Source organism: Anolis carolinensis, chromosome 2 (assembly GCF_035594765.1).
Source record: "Anolis carolinensis isolate JA03-04 chromosome 2, rAnoCar3.1.pri, whole genome shotgun sequence".
Taxonomy (NCBI): domain Eukaryota; kingdom Metazoa; phylum Chordata; class Lepidosauria; order Squamata; family Dactyloidae; genus Anolis; species Anolis carolinensis.
The window spans coordinates 63,802,330-63,818,441 of NC_085842.1; the positions used below are offsets into that span (position 1 = coordinate 63,802,330).

At 44.8% G+C, this 16,112-nt stretch overlaps 1 protein-coding gene across 3 annotated transcripts in view; it reads right to left on the reverse strand.

Moving 5' to 3' along the window:
- Nucleotides 1-16,112, reverse strand: part of chchd6 (coiled-coil-helix-coiled-coil-helix domain containing 6) — a 407,145-nt gene that overhangs the window by 171,301 nt on the left and 219,732 nt on the right. For all 3 annotated transcript variants that reach the window (XR_010002592.1, XM_062969815.1, XM_016990831.2), the window contains exon 8: nt 6,804-6,939. Coding sequence is in view for 2 of the 3 variants with exons in the window: in XM_062969815.1 (XP_062825885.1) it covers nt 6,804-6,939 (136 nt within the window). In the remaining variant the exon portion in view is untranslated. The remainder of the gene's footprint in view (nt 1-6,803; nt 6,940-16,112) is intronic.

Consider the following 16,112-nt stretch of genomic DNA (forward strand, 5'->3'; position numbering starts at 1 on the left):
GGAGGAACATGTAGACCTTTATTATTCACCCTAGATGCAGACGTTTCTCTTTCTTGTAGCCAAGGAACACATTAAGCAAAATTTTGACACCCCTCATTGACAGGAGAGAAAATACTGGTGAAAGATTACAGCATCCTAATTGCCTACAAGCTGTGGTAGACTCTTGCAGTTGATAAACTACAGATAATTCGAAAAGCCACAATAGAAGCAGCCCCTCCTACAGCTGCACTATTATTTCAGCCTTTATTTAGTCCTAAAAGCAGCAATTTTGTGCTTTTGTCAGAAATTCTGCAGCAAATCCCAAAGAAAACAAAGAATCCCTAAAGAAAACATCTAAGACAGTTGACACATTTCTCTCTCAATGAGATAAATACATATTCAAATACGTGTAAGGTGCACGTTGGCAATGTTAACAATAAAAGCATGTGGAAAGCAGTGATACGTAGCCAATTCACGCAAATGTCCACATATGTAGAACAGAATCATGCCTGCCACTTCCAAACTCTTTTCATCATGTCTTCAAACCAATCTCTGATTGCAATCTATTGAGCACAGATATAAACTGTGTTATCATCTTCAAAATTGGAGGGACCGCGAGTTGGGGACAGAACAATGAATCTAGGATCTTCGGATTCAATGTATCTAACCCCATTATGATTGTGTGGATTGCCTAAAAACAGCCTCAAGAAAACTGGACGTTCACAATTTATTTTGCATCTATCTGAATCCAAATTGGGCTTCAAAAGAAATATGACTTTATGGTAACTTTATAGTGTGGCAAAGACTGTTTGAACAACAACAACATTCTGCCAACCTCATCTTCATCAGCTTATTATATTGACCAGAAGCACAATACCCTCTAACCTGACAGAGCAAACCAATTCTGGCATACACCTCAAATACTCATACATAAGTCTAGAAATTTTAGTCTAGAAATCAACCTTCAAAACCTGGGTCAGCTTATCCATGGGTCAATATGAGCACTTTATCCTAACTCATATATGGGAACCATTCCCTTTTCTGAGTAAAGTGGCAAAAAGCAAGAGCACAGTCCATTCCAGGAGAACCTAAAGCACTGAACGCCTCTACTCTCTTCATCATGACACCGCTTCTAGCCTTTTTCATGGGGAAATGGTGGTGGCTGACGGTAGTTGGCCTATGACAGCATTGGTGTTCCCCTTCCTGTGAAATGAACCTCAACTTAACCACAGGTCATATTAAATCCATAATTTTAGCTCCAAAACCTGTCCTCAACATATACATGAGGGTCGACTTACACATGAGCATATATGGTACTTGTAGCAATGCCAGAATCCTCTATACTACATGTCAAAACAGATTCATGTTTTTTCCAAGCTATTTCTTTTGAGGCACATCTTAAAATTAAATGACTTCTTTGGAGTCTTATTTGAAGCCAATCCAGAAGAGTTAGGCCAGTGAAGTCACATTTGGTACCTTTACTTCTATCTTAATCTTTTATTCAGTTGTTAGCCAGACACCGGGTAAGAAACCCATCCTGTGAGTGAGGATGCAAACATAAGAACTAGGGCAAAACACTGGATATCTTAGGCTAAGACCATTGGATCAGTTTCAACTGTCCATTTGTACCATTCCAATCTCCCTCAACGTATGCTGGGAATGGCTAGAGTACACAAACCTACGAGCCCTTTTCTTTCTCTTTCTTTCTTTCTTTCTTTCTTTCTTTCTTTCTTTCTTTCTTTCTTTCTTTCTTTCTTTCTCTATTCTGTTTCCAACTTCTTATATGATAATCAAATATTATTATTTGATGGAATAACAACAGGACATGCTACAAACACACTCTGGGGATTTTTTAGCGATTTCAACTGAATCAAAACCATGGAAAATGTGTCTTACTGATGATAAAGATGAAATACCTCTTTCCAGCTAGATCTACCTATTTACAGCAAAGTTTGCTAATGCCAAATTACAAAATATGTGTTGAGATGGGGTGGGGGGGGGAGAGAGAAAGACTCAAATAAGACTCTTGCTTCTACGTCGTCGTCTTTCTTCTCACTCCACCATCTTGACAGATTTTGCTGCCCCCAAACCTATCTTCACAGATGGTGGATGGAACAGGAAACCTGCCACAAGTTTTTGACTGGTAGAAGAAGAAAACATATCAGAGCGTATTTTTGGCTTTCTGAAATGACAGCTTTTGTGAATCTTGTAATCTTTCATGGCATCCCTGCTGAGTATGCATCCGATCTCACAGCTACCTGTTCAGTGGGAAATGGAAGAACAGAAAAAAAGCAAACAAAAACAACCAAAGATTTTTTTCTTTCCATCTTACTGTCTCTTCTGGTAGATCAATGTAAAATGGTCTTCAGTGCTATATCCATCTTATTTATTTATTTAGTATCTTTGCTTTCATTCACAACTAGGACTCAAGGCACCATGCAAGATTGAAACAAATACAATACGAATAAAACTAATCCAGTGGAAAAATCTTCAGCAGCTTACAGATGATGGTACATAGTTGTGAACTATCTTGACCTAGTTGTTAGTTTAAAGAAAGAAGAAAGGATCTCTTGAAGTTAATAGAATTTTTCGGTGCCCTCTACTCTCACCAGTCACTCAATTTACAACTTCCTCTACTATAATGGCAGGTTGGGGTTTTGGCTGGCAGTATCCCAGCCTCCTTCCTCAAGCAGTTGGAGTGGGAGCCTGCAAATATGCAGAAATTTAATGCAATCTGTCTTCTTTGGTAATCATATTCCTTCAGCACCATGTGCTATAAAGATGTATTGGTAAATGCATTTGCTAAAGATATACTTCCAGAGAAAGAAAGAGACAGAGAGGAGAAAGAAAAGCCCGATTTACCAGCGGCATGAGGGAAGGCTTGCGTATCAGCGGCTGGCAAGGGATAAGGCGTACTCTGTAAAGAGCTACTTGGGGGGAAAAGGCTTGTGCAACAGTGAGGCAGGGCCTGCTTTACTTTAAAGCCAAGATTGAAAAAAAGAAAAGCACTCGTTTTGGGAGCTGGAGACTTCAAAAGATACCGGAGAAAAGCTCTTTCCTTGGCAGCCTGAACCTTGCTGATTTGCAGACATACAAAGACCTTCTTTGTAAACAGGAAGGGGGGAAATCCACCAGGACCTGGAACAGCATTTGAGTTAATATATCCTGACAATTTCCCCATCTCCTTCTGTCGGGGCTTCTTCTGGGAGTTGGCTGGCAGTTTGTTTCACGTTGTACTTAAATCAGGCACACAGTTTCCCCTTCACCATATTAATAGAAAGGGAAAAGGCTTCCTTACACACCCTCAGGTCCTCCTCAATTCATGTTAACACCCCATCCAATGAAATCACCTCAGCTTCCAAGTTCTGCATTCACTTGTCTAAATCGGAAGTCGCACACAACCCATGACAGCCTCCAAGGAAATGCTTTGTCAGCCAATCATCCATCATATATAGAACCAGATGATACTATAAATAGTTATTCCCCTGCACAATGGAAATTTTCAGAATATTTTAAATCCCTCCCTGTCTGGAAATACTTTAGTCTTGACAGGAGATCCATTCTTAAATCCCAACTTGCACACTCAAAAGTGTCCCGAGTGAGATCAAGTTGAGGCTCATCCATCCCAAACATTCTCTGGAGCAGAAGTGGGCACAATTCAGCCGCACGTAGCTCACAAGCGTCATGTTGGGGCTTCTGAGGGTTAAAAATATTTTTTCTGTAAAATAAATGGTTTTGCTCTAAAATGCCCCAATATACTTTCAGGGACATGGCAGATATTTACATCATGTTTGCCCCCACTTTGTTTGTTTGTTTGTTTTATTTGCAATAAAAATACATTTCCATCACATTTGGATGTACCAATTTAGGCTCCAGACAATTCTTTTTTGAGCCAAAAGTGACTTCTGCTCACTTTCTGGTTTTTTAAAATCTTCTCTTGGGCCTAAAATGGTTCAAGAACATCCAAAAATGTGGTGGAAAATATCTCCTATGCCTCCTAGAAGGCATTTGGAGGCACAACCCCCTTTATTTATTTATTTATTTTTGCACAGGTCCCCTAGCTTTCCACAGTTGCTTTTGTTGTTTATTCATTAAGTCGCTTCCGACGCTTTGTGACCTCATGGACCAGCCCACACCAGAGCTCCCTGTCTGCGGTTGCCACCCCCAGCTCCTACAAGGTCAAGCCAGTCACTTCAAGGATACCATCCATTCATCTTGCCCTTGGTCGCTTACCCCTGCTTGTCTACAGTTGCTTGCCCACAGTTGCTTACCCCTGTTTTAAAGTATAAAAACACTTAGGAACATAACTGAAAATAGCACTGTTTTTGATTCTTTACACTGCAAACATATCCTTCAGTCCATTTTTATGGTTGGTATGTCAGAACCACATTCCATGTTTTTTTCTGACTTAGAAATCGATCTCTCCACAGAGAAAAGGCATGCATTTTGTCTATGGATTACCATCCTAGCTAATCACGCGAGCTTAAGGTTTAGACATGTCTGTAGATTACATAACAATTGTATTGGGTTACAAACCAATTTATTCTAGTTAACAGAAGTATTCATTAAAATGATTTTTTTTTCAGGAACTGGAAAGTTGATTTAAATCAGTAATTTGAAATGGGGCGTTTTGTTGGTAATGGCAATGAACTCCTTGGATGAAAATTAGTTGACATCGGAACACTGCTTTTAAGCAGCCCTATGTCTCTCTAGTTTTATCCTAAAATCAAAAAATGGTTAGCACTATGATTAGACCCAGCAGAAATGAGAACTCATGTATTTGAAAGATACAATTTAGTTAGTCTCTCAAAACGAATAACCTATTTTATCTCAACAACAACAACAAGAATTTCATCTCCTTTTGAGGATAGGGTTTAGGAATACTTTCATAACTCCACACAAGAAACTGCTCTACTGAAAAAAAAATAGAAAATCGTGCACTTGAGGGAATGAAGGATATAGTAAAGAAAGCAAATATCTACACAAAACACAATGGTAGTGAACTGTACTGCCCTGGATTGAACCTTTAAATCTGATCAATAGGACAAATCCAGTCAAAGCAGTTATTATTATATATTAAAAGCTGTATCGTTGCTGGAAAGAGTAAAATTGTGGACTTCTGTTAAAGTTCAAGATTATATGAGAAGCCTACTGGGTAGATAGCCTTGGGCAAGCAGTAGCTCTCAGCCTAACCCTTTTCATGGGATTTGGTTTGTTTCATTTTGTTTATTACATTTCTATAACATCTGAAAATCTTTGGAAAATTTACAATATATATATAAAGCATGCAATATAAAAACACATCATTGCAAGGATCAAGTTTAAAACAAGATGAAAAAAGCAAAGTATGCAAGCTAGTAGCACTAAAATATTGGAACATGTATAAATACACACTCTTTACAAAAATCTAAATGATTACAAATGTTAGATTAAAAAGATTTTTGTCTGGTTTAGGGAGGGTCTTCTATAATCAAAGTGTCAATACTTAAAATGACCTGTCTTTTGTAGAAAACCAGTTCATTTCATTTGCAGTTACCTGTAGGGAGACATATATGCCGCCAAAGTACCTTAAAGGTACAAAATTCCTGGGCCAGGATTGGTTAGTACTGGGAATGGACACTACCGAGAGCCATAATCACACTGCACCAGGCCTGTAGCTGGGGGGGGGGGGGGGTGTTAGGGGTTCACCCCCCCCCCCCCCCGAAATTTTTCAGTTTTAAAAAAAAACTTGGTTTACTCATGAATTTTAACTGGTTAACCAAATCCCCATGCTAAGTCTATGAGACGCAAAAATTAAGAGTCCCTCCAGCACTATCTCAAGCAGATATTGACAGATCTGTAGGTGGGGGGGGGGGGGGAGGCCAGGGGTTCACCCCCCCCCCCCCAATTTTCAAAACTCTCCCTGAAATGTTTTTCTGGCTACAGCCCTGCACTGTACCATACAGATTCAACCCACAATATTTAGTCCCCAAAGCCTTAGAAGAAAGTGACATTTTAGATTGGTACTGATATGAAGCTAAAGTCAGTGCTTCCAAGGGAGGACATTCTACAACCAGAGTGACACAACAAAGAAAGTCCTCAGATCATCTTAGGATCCAACATCAGTATATATGGGAAGACGTAATCCATCAGATGACTTAGTTCCCAGCCGTTGAGGGATATGAAGGTTATTATTAACATTTAGAATTGGGTCTGGAAACACTGGACACTGCTGGTGTACTATAACTGGTAAGGCTGCTTCTTGTTACCAACTGCGCTGTCCTAAATTTGAACTACTTGAGGTTCTGGGTGGTTTTCAAAGCCAGTCCCCATATACAGTTGCATTGCACTTATATAGAGAAGAAATTAGCCAGGCTAGCTCTGTCTAGACTGGGCTGTAGCTTGTATACCTATGCTTCTCATCAAGCTCAAATTCACAACGGTACTCAGCACCATCAAGACTGAAAGTGTCTCTAGTGACCAGACTGATTGTAGGAGCAGAGATCCTACAAATCTTCAAGGAGTGGGTTATAAGGCTTTTGTAAAGACAAACAAAACAGCATGAGTTAAGTCTACCCATCTATAGGAATGATCAGTCACAAGGTTGTTATCAGCAATTTTTGCTTTCTTCATGACTTCTCACTGTGATAGCCAGGTCATATAACCAGGTTTTTAAAAAAGTATATGAATCAATCCTCCAGTTATTCATAGGTGCAGCTATAAAGGAATTAATATAGAGATAAGACCTTGTGGCAGAACTGAGCATCTTCAGAAATATTAGCAAAGAGGGAAAAAACATTCACTTGGAATAAAACAAAAATTAATCTGGCAATAAACCAAGTTACCTTTTGTGCTAGCCTAACACAACGCTGATACTCCTTGACCAGATCTGAGCAGTTGAGCACTTGGTGTTTATTTTCATTGTAACATGTCAGGATTGCTTCTTGCAGATTTGCACATATAGGCTGTGTATTCCTCCGCCTGCAGGCACAAAAAGAAAACATGTTTGTCACAGTCCCAATTCTTACTTATATCCTCAGTATTATCCATATTGATAAATACTGTGCCAGTGTCCATTAGTTATGGTTCATAATTGTCACAATATAGTAGCCCTTTTTCTAGACCACTGCTGCATTCTTAGAAGGTCTCAACTTTCAATGTGGAGACTTCTAGTTAAACTTTGGAGTCTACATATTTGAGTTCTCCCCATATCTTTGAGTGGTCCTCTGTGAATTCACACATATAGAGTTTACTGTGCCTGCGCAGGCTCTAACGGAAACTTCCCAAGCTGTGATCTTTCAAATTTTGATGGTAACCTTGCCACTCCTCCCCAGGGCATAAAAAGGCTCCCTGCTCCCCAGTTCTTGAGCCACAATAGCAGCTAGAACGGATGAGGTTTGCATAAGAGGGGAAGAACGGGCAGGTTTGTGTGAATTCACAGAGGACCAATCGAAGAAACACCGTGACAAGTAAGCAACCTGTCCTTCCTCTTCATGGTCTCTGTGAATGCACATATATGGAGATTAGCAAGCTACAGTCGTGGTAGGCTAGGCACATGTCAAACCGACACCAATAAAGTAAACCAATAAGGCATTTATTGCACATATCAATAAACAGTATTGTATAAGAAGGTGCAAATGTAACGTCACACTTCTTGCTTGGTGATGGTAAGAGCGTGGAGGTGCAAGTAAAAACATTACAAACTAATTCTTATGGCGCAGACGGCACATTCACATTGGACCTATGCTCGCTTTCTTGGAACAAGTCTACATAGAGCAAGTAGGTACCAAGGAATGATACCATGGAGGTAACAATTGCCCCAAATGTTAGGGGATTTGTCCAGATAGCTGTCTTGCAAATGGAGTACAGTGGAATTCCATGCAGGAAGGCTGTGGAGGCTGCCAGGCCTCTCAGTGATCGAGGCTGGGCCGAGGAGGGGAGAGTTCAATGGGCCAGGTGGTAACAGAGTTTGATCGGCAATTATTATTATTATTATTATTATTAAACTTTATTTGTACCCCGCTAGCATCTCCCGAAGGACTCGATGCGGCTTACAAAGGCCAAGGCCTCAACACACAATATAACAATACAAAACAAAACAAAAGGCAAATTAAAAACAATTAAAACAGTATAAACAACAAGCAATAAACAATACGCTAAAACATAATAAAACTGGGCCGGGCCAGAGTAATGGGTACAAGATTAAAAGTGCTGATGTGACAGGTGATATATAAGGCTTATAGGGCAAGTGCAGAGTGTGATATACGATCTTAGTTCTAATAAAGTGCTTATGGGACTTGGTGTTGGAGATTTCCTATTAATCTGGGAAGGCACATTGGAACAGCCAGGTCTTCAAGTTCTTTCTGAAGACTGCCAATGTAGGGGCCTGTCTGAGATCCTTGGGGAGGGTGTTCCAGAGTCGGGGGGCCACCACAGAGAAGGCCCTGTCTCGTGTCCCCACCAACCGCGCTTGCGACGCAGGCGGGATCACGAGCAGGGCCTCTCCAGATGACCGAAGTGAACGCGTGGGTTCGTAGACGGAGATGCGGTCACGGAGGTAGGATGGTCCCAAACCGTTCAGGGCTTTGTAGGTAAGCACCTGCATCTTAAATTGGGCTCGGAAAGTAAATGGCAGCCAGTGGAGCTCCTTGAACAGGAGGGTTGACCTCTCTCTGTAAGGGGCCCCAGTTAACATCCTGGCTGCTGCTCGTTGGACCAGTTGGAACTTCCGAGCCGTTTTCAAGGGCAGCCCCACGTAGAGCGCATTACAGTAGTCCAGTCTGGAGGTGACCAAGGCATGGACCACCCCGGCCAGATCAGCCTTCGCGAGGTACAGTCGCAGTTGGCGCACGAGTCTCAATTGTGCAAAGGCCCTCCCAGACACCACCGACGCCTGAGCCTCGAGCGTAAGCGATGAATCCAAGAGGACTCCCAGACTGCGGACCTGTGGCTTCAGGGGGAGTGTAACCCCGTCCAGCACAGGTTGCCACCCTATACCCCGGTCAGGTTTACGATCGACCAGGAGGACCTCTGTCTTGTCGGGATTGATCTTCAGCTTGTTCCTCCTCATCCAGATGGACACAGCGGCCAGGCACTCGTCCAGCACCCGAGAGGCCTCCTTGGAATTAGGTGGAAAGGAGTAGTAGAGTTGTGCGTCATCTGCATAGAGGTGACACCCAACTCCAAAACTCCGGATGACCTCTCCCAGCGGTTTCATGTAGATGTTAAAGAGCATGGGAGACAGAATAGAGCCTTGCAGGACCCCACAGCTCAAAGGCCAGGGGTCCGAGCAGGCGTCTCCCAGCTTCACCATCTGGGATCGACCCTCCAGGAAGGATCGGAGCCACAACAAAACCGTGCCCCCGAGACCCATCCCAGAGAGTCGTCCCAGAAGGATACCATGATTGATGGTATCGAAAGCCGCTGAGATGTCCAAGAGAACCAACAGGGTCACACTCCCCCTGTCCAGCTCTCTACGGAGGTCATCCACCAAGGCGATCAAGGCTGTCTCGGTGCCGTGACCAGGCCTGAAACCAGACTGTGACTGATCTAGGTAGTTGATGTCATCTAGAAAGCCCTGGAGCTGGGAGGCAACCACCCGCTCCAGCACCTTACCCAAGAAAGGGAGGTTGGAGATTGGTCTGAAATTGTTCAGCACCGTGGAGTCAAGGGAAACCTTTTTAAGGAGTGGACGAACAACAGCTTGTTTCAGGTAAGATGGAAAAAACCCCTGCTCCAATGATGCATTAATGATCAACACAAACCAATCAACCAGCCCCTCCCTGGTCGATTTGATTAGCCAAGACGGGCAAGGGTCCAGAACCGACGTGGTTGCCCTCACAGCCCCAAAGACCTCCACCACGGTCTCAGGAAGAACAAGCCTAAAGGAATCCCACAAAATCGGACAAGCAGATGCCTCAATCACCTCCCCTGGCACTGTGGTGGAATTGGAGTCGAGCTCAAGTCGTATCTGAGCGACTTTGTCTGCAAAATGGTGTGCGAGATCGCGACACCGAGTTGCTGGGTCGTCAAAAGTCTCCTCCACCACAGGTGGCTGAAGGAGTTCCCCAACGACCCGAAACAACTCCGATGATCTATCTGCGGCAGACGCTATACGGGTAGTCATATAGGACTCCTTGGCTGCCCGTATAGCCACGGTATACGCCCTAAGAGAGGCTGTAGCCCGTGCTCGGTCGGACACGTCCTGAGAACTCCTCCAAGTGCGCTCTAGCCCCCTCCTCGTATGCTTCATCACAGCCAGCTCCCCGGTGAACCAGGGAGACAGCTTGTCATGACGCAACGTGATGGGGCGTTCGGGAGCGATCGTATCTATTGCCCTGGTCACTTTCCTGTTATAGAGATCGACCAGGACGTCGACAGGATCGCCAGGCTCCATGGCAGGAAGGACCCCAAGGTTCCTCAGGAATCCCTCCGGATCCATCAGTCTCCTGGGGCGGACGATCTTAATTTGTCCTCCACCCCTGCGGAGGTTTAGGGTCGCCGAAAGTCTAAAACTGACCAGATAATGATCAGACCATGACACAGGAAGGGTGTTTTGTTCTTCCACTCTGATCATTCCACTGTCCGCCACAAAAACTAGGTCGAGTGTGTGTCCAGCCTGATGGGTAGGACCAGCTATAATTTGTGATAGCCCCATGGTCGTCATGGCGGCCATGAAATCCTGAGCTGCACCAGTCAAGGGGGTCTCAGCATGAATGTTAAAGTCTCCCAGCACCACCAGGCGCTGGGAGACCAAGGCCGAATTGGAGACCACCTCTGCTAGCTCAGTCAGGGAAACTACTGGGTCGCGGGGTGGGCGGTACACCAGCAGAAACCCCACGCTATCACGGTTCCCCACCCTCAGGTGGACGCACTCAAACCCAGATGCTTGCGGAACAGAGCATCTGACCATGGCGATGGATTGCCGATAGACAACTGCGACCCCTCCTCCGCGCGCCCCCAGCCTGGCCTGCTGATGCACTCCGAAGCCTGGTGGGCACAGCTGAGTGAGATTTACTCCCCCCTAGCTCGTCCAGCCAGGTCTCGGTAATGCAAGCCAGATCCGCCCCCCCATCCAGGATCAAGTCCTGAATGGCAACAGTCTTACCATTGACGGATCTGGTGTTGATCAGCAATCCAATGTGAAAGCCGTTGGGAGGAGACAGGGTGACCCGCCTTAGCAGAGGCATAAGATATAAAAAGTTGTGGGGACTTTCTCATCGATTGAGTCCTGTCTCTGTAGAAGAGTAGGGTTCTTCTAACATTTAGCAGGTGAAACCACCTCTCCAGGGGTGAGGAGGGGGACTAAAAAAGGCCAGGAGGATGATATCCTGGTGAGTGTGGAAAGATGATATCAGCTGGTCCCTGTGGAAAATAAGATAGGGCTCGTCAATCCTCAGTGCTACCAACTCTGAAGGCCAGTGAGCTTCACCAAAAATGCAACCTTCCATGAAAGCAGCCGGAGGTAATCATGGCTAGCGGCTCGAATGGGGTTCCTGAGAGCTGGAAAAGTATGAGGTTGAGGCTCTATCCTGGCATGGGGGAAGGACTGGAGGGTGGAGGTTATTGTTACCATTCAAAAAGGTCTTGATGAGATGATTGGCGAAGAGGAATGGGTGTCCTTGCTCTTGTAGGGATCACAAAATGGCTGCAAGGTAGTCCTTGATTGATGAGAGCGCCAGAGTTTTGTTTGATAAGGTGAGGAGGAAATCAAGCACATTTGGTACTGATGCCAAGTACGGTGGGATGCCTTGGGTTGAAAGGCAGGCTCAGAACCGTGAGATCTTGTATGTGTATGCCTTTATTGTCAGGGGCGGAGACATACGAATGGCGTGACTACTACCGTTAATGCCATGTGGTCGAGGAGGACTTTAACAGACCTGTCTCTCACTCGGCACCAGGTCTGGCAATGCCATATTTCTCTTTGTAGGTCAAAGACCTTTCATGAGTGATGGAGTCGAACATCACCCCGATAATCTTTATTGATATTGATGGGGTGAAATTTGACTTTTCAGCATTGAACCGGAGTCTGAGTGACTCAAGTAGGGAAAGTGTGAATTCAAAGTGAGCTTGTAAGGTGACTGGCAGGCCACTAGTAGCCAGGCATCAAGGTACGGGAAAATGACAATGCTGTGTTTTCAAAGGTATGCCACCACCATCGACATGTACTTCATAAAGATTTGATGAGCTGTGACCAACCCAAAAGGGAGGAACAACAGCCTGGCGGAGGGGGAGGGGAACAACAGTCTGGCAAACACTATATTACCCACAATCACAGGGAACCGCCAAAAGGCTAAACGGAGGGCTGCACAAACACAGCAAGGACCAAGTACAGAGAGCACAATAATCGCAAATAAACAGCTCGAGGGGAGGTCACAGGGGCTTACATGTCTTTACACTAATGCAGAGAGCATGGGAAATAAGCAAGACGAACTCCAACTCTTAGCAACCACACATACAATGTCATAGGCATCACTGAAACCTGGCGGGATGACTCCCATCACTGGAATTTAGCCATTGAGGGCTATAACCTCTTTCACAGAAATAGAACAAAGGGGAGAGGAGGGGGAGTAGCTTTATATGTCAAAAACAGTTACGTTGCAAGACTGTAATCCGGGAAACCAACTTGAAAGCATTTGGATAAGAATCAAGGGAAGCAGGACTCAAAAATATCTTGTCGTGGGTGTCTACTACAGACCTCTGAGTCAGGATGAAGGACTTGATGAAGCCTTCTGTCAACAGCTGACCAAACAGACACAAAAAAGAGATATAATAGTCATGGGCGATTTCAATTATCCCGATATCTGCTGGAAAACAAACTCGGCCAAGAGTACAAAATCCAACAAATTCCTCACTTGCCTTGCAGACAATTTTATGGTCCAGAAGGTAAAGAGGCAACAAGGGGATTGGCTACTCTTGATCTAATCTTAACAAATGTGGAAGACCTGATCAATACAGTCGAAGTGGTTGGATCCTTAGGGGCAAGTAACCATGTGCTCCTACAGTTTGCAATACAAAGGAAGGCTGAAACTAAGACCAGTCAAACACACATTATGGACTTTAAGAGAGCTGACTTCCAAAAAATGAAGGAATTACTGAGCGGCATTCCATGGACGCCAATATTAAAAGACAAGGGAGGCAAGGATGGATGGGAGTTTTTAAAAAGTGAAATACTCAAGGCGCAAATGCAAACAGTGCCAACAAAGAAGAAAAATAAGACAAGTGCAAAGAAGCCAGAATGGATGTCCAAAGAACTTCTAACTGAGCTAAGACTCAAAAGTGACATGCACAAGAAGTGGAAACGGGGAGAAATCACCAAAGAAGAATTTAAACGTATAGCCAAATCCTGTAGGGAAAAAGTTCGCAAGGCTAAAGTGCAAAATGAGCTCAGGCTTGCCAGGGACATAAAAAACAACAAAAAGGCTTTTTTGCTTACGTTGGTAGAAAAGGGAAGAACAAGGAGGCGATAGGGCCACTGCAAGGAGAAGATGGGGTGATGGTGATAAGGGACAAGGAAAAGGCAGAACTACTTAATGCCTTCTTTGCCTCGGTCTTCTCACAAAAAGAAAGCTATCTTCAACCTCAGCAACATGGAATGGACGAAGGATTGGGGGAAATCCAACCCCAAATAGGGAAACAAGTTGTCCAGGAACACCTGGCCGCTATAAATGAATTCAAGTCCCCAGGGCCAGATCAGCTACATCCAAGAGTATTGAAGGAACTAGCAGAAGTTATTTCAGAACCACTGGCAATTATCTTTGAGAGTTCTTGGAGAACGGGAGAAGTCCCAGTAGACTGGAGGAGGGCGAATGTGGTCCCTATCTTCAAGAAGGGAAAAAAGAATGACCCACAATTACCGTCCGGTCAGCCTCACGTCGATACCAGGCAAGATTCTGGAAAAGATCATTAAGGAAGTGGTCTGTGAACACTGAGAAACAAATGCGGTCATTGCTAATAGTCAACACGGATTTACCAAAAACAAGTCATGTCAGACTAATCCAATCTCTTTTTTCGATAGAGTTACGAGTTGGGTCGATACAGGGAATCGACCCAACCTCACGTTGGTGGTAGTTACCTTAATAAATCACCTAATTGGGGAAGAGTGATAGTCACAGTTACCTCAGAAAGGGAACAACAACACAGAAATCCCTAACTACAGAGACAGAGGCTGGGATCTTGAAATAAAGATCACCCCCTGTAATCCTTCCCCTCATATAAAGGTGATATATATATAATCTAGAGGGATTAAAAGATTCAAAAAATCCCCTCAGCAGTGGAAACTGCATTTACAATTTGCTTTAATACCATTACAATTGGCTTGAGTCTTCCCAATTGGCTTTAGCACCATCACAATTGGTGGCAGCGTCGGGATTGAGTCTTCGTAATTAGATTAAACCATCCCAATTGAAGAAACGTCAACGCAATCGGTATCAGTGTTGAAGAAGCTTATGGCATCGTAAGGTTAGTCTTCGATAACTTGTTGGGAGGTCATTGAGAGACCAGAGAATCTGAGCTGGGTTGCGATTTCTTGGGCCATTGTCTTGCCCGCAGTGTCAACAGTATGTTATTGCCATTTCAATATGGTGATGCACCAGGAACGTGGCTTCTTTCTGGAGCATCGAGAGTACCACTTGGTCCTCCTCTGAGAGCTTGGCGTAGAAGGACTGTGCCTTTTCCCAAAGTAGTTGCTGGTACATGCCCATGCAGGCACCATAGTTTAAAATTCTTGAGATCAGGGAAATTCCAGAATAGAATTTTTGACTGACAGAGTCAAACCTCTTTCTTTCTGTTTCCCCAAGGACTTTGAAGCTTTTACCACCACTGAGAAAGGGTCCAGGTGGTATTTTAGCCAGCCCTGGCCCCCATCATCGCTGCGCTACGATGTTTCAATTCTCTTTGAAGTTGGTGATATCGAACGGGCTTGTCCAAGAAGCTTGGATGACCTCTAGGAGATAGTGCAGGAAGGGCAGTAACATCGCTGGTAATGTTTCAGCCTGGACCCTCTTGAATACCGGATAAGTAATGACCTTGGAAGTTTGTTTTATTTTGAGGCTGAAAGCCTCCACCACGTGAACCATTTGGTTGGAGAAAGCTCTGACATTGTCCATGGGCAATAGTGGGTCCACATAGTAGGCGCTGGGATTCGGGGAGAGGTCGAGACCCAATGAGAGCATGGACTTGGATTGAACCAACGCGGCTTCATCTTGGAGTTGTCCTCTTCTGACTGGTGGGGTTGGCGGGGCAAAAGAGAGGCAGCTGGTGGAGCACCAATCTTGGTGGGCACCACTGGTGCCTCTGGGGCTCTAGGGGGCAATGCAGTCATTGGGGCCTGCTTAGATGCCAAGTCTTGGACCGCTATGGCAAGGTGAGAATTTTGGCAACCCTTCTCCAGCGTTGACTCCAGTAACAGAAAAAGTTCTTTTTGGGCCTGAGCTGGAGGAGTCGGGGCCTAATGAGGTTGGATTGGAGCCCGAAGTACTGTAAGAGTCAATCAAGACGGAGAGTCTTATATCTTGCCTTCCAACAGTGGCTCTATTATGGATTTGAGTGATGATCGGAGTGGTTGGGCTGGTTACAGGGAGGGAGAGCAGTGGCAAGATTAGGTCATAGAAGTGGTTGCCTTCTCCATTCTTGAGGAGGAGGATGTCTGTTGGACCTTTCTAATCTTGACAGATTTCTGCTTTTGTGTCAGAAGTTGTGACTCTACAGACTTCCCTGATGTTGGGAGTATTGGGAGGGAGGGAGACTGCACTGCCTTCTCTACCTGCACCCTTCTAGTTTCTTCATGGGCAGGGGCTTTAAAGGCAATCCTCATCAATGAGGTAGAGGGAGGTGTGGCCGTGATTGACCGAGTCAATCATACTGAGGCCATGGAGCTAGATGTTAGGGGAAGCCTGGCTGGTGTCAGGTGCTGAGATTTGCCTGTCCCGATGCCTTCGACACGCGAGATGTCTTTGAAGTGGTAGAAGATACTGAAGAGGCTACCGATGGTGCCGAAGCTGGAGGCACCGTGGAGGTTGAAGGAGTCAAGCCCTGCTGGTAGAGAAGAACCTTCAGCCTGGACACTCTATTCTTTCTGGCTTGGGCTGTGAAGGCCTGGCAATGGTGGCACAAGCTGACCACATGGCTCTCTCCAAGGCAAAGGAGGTACTTGG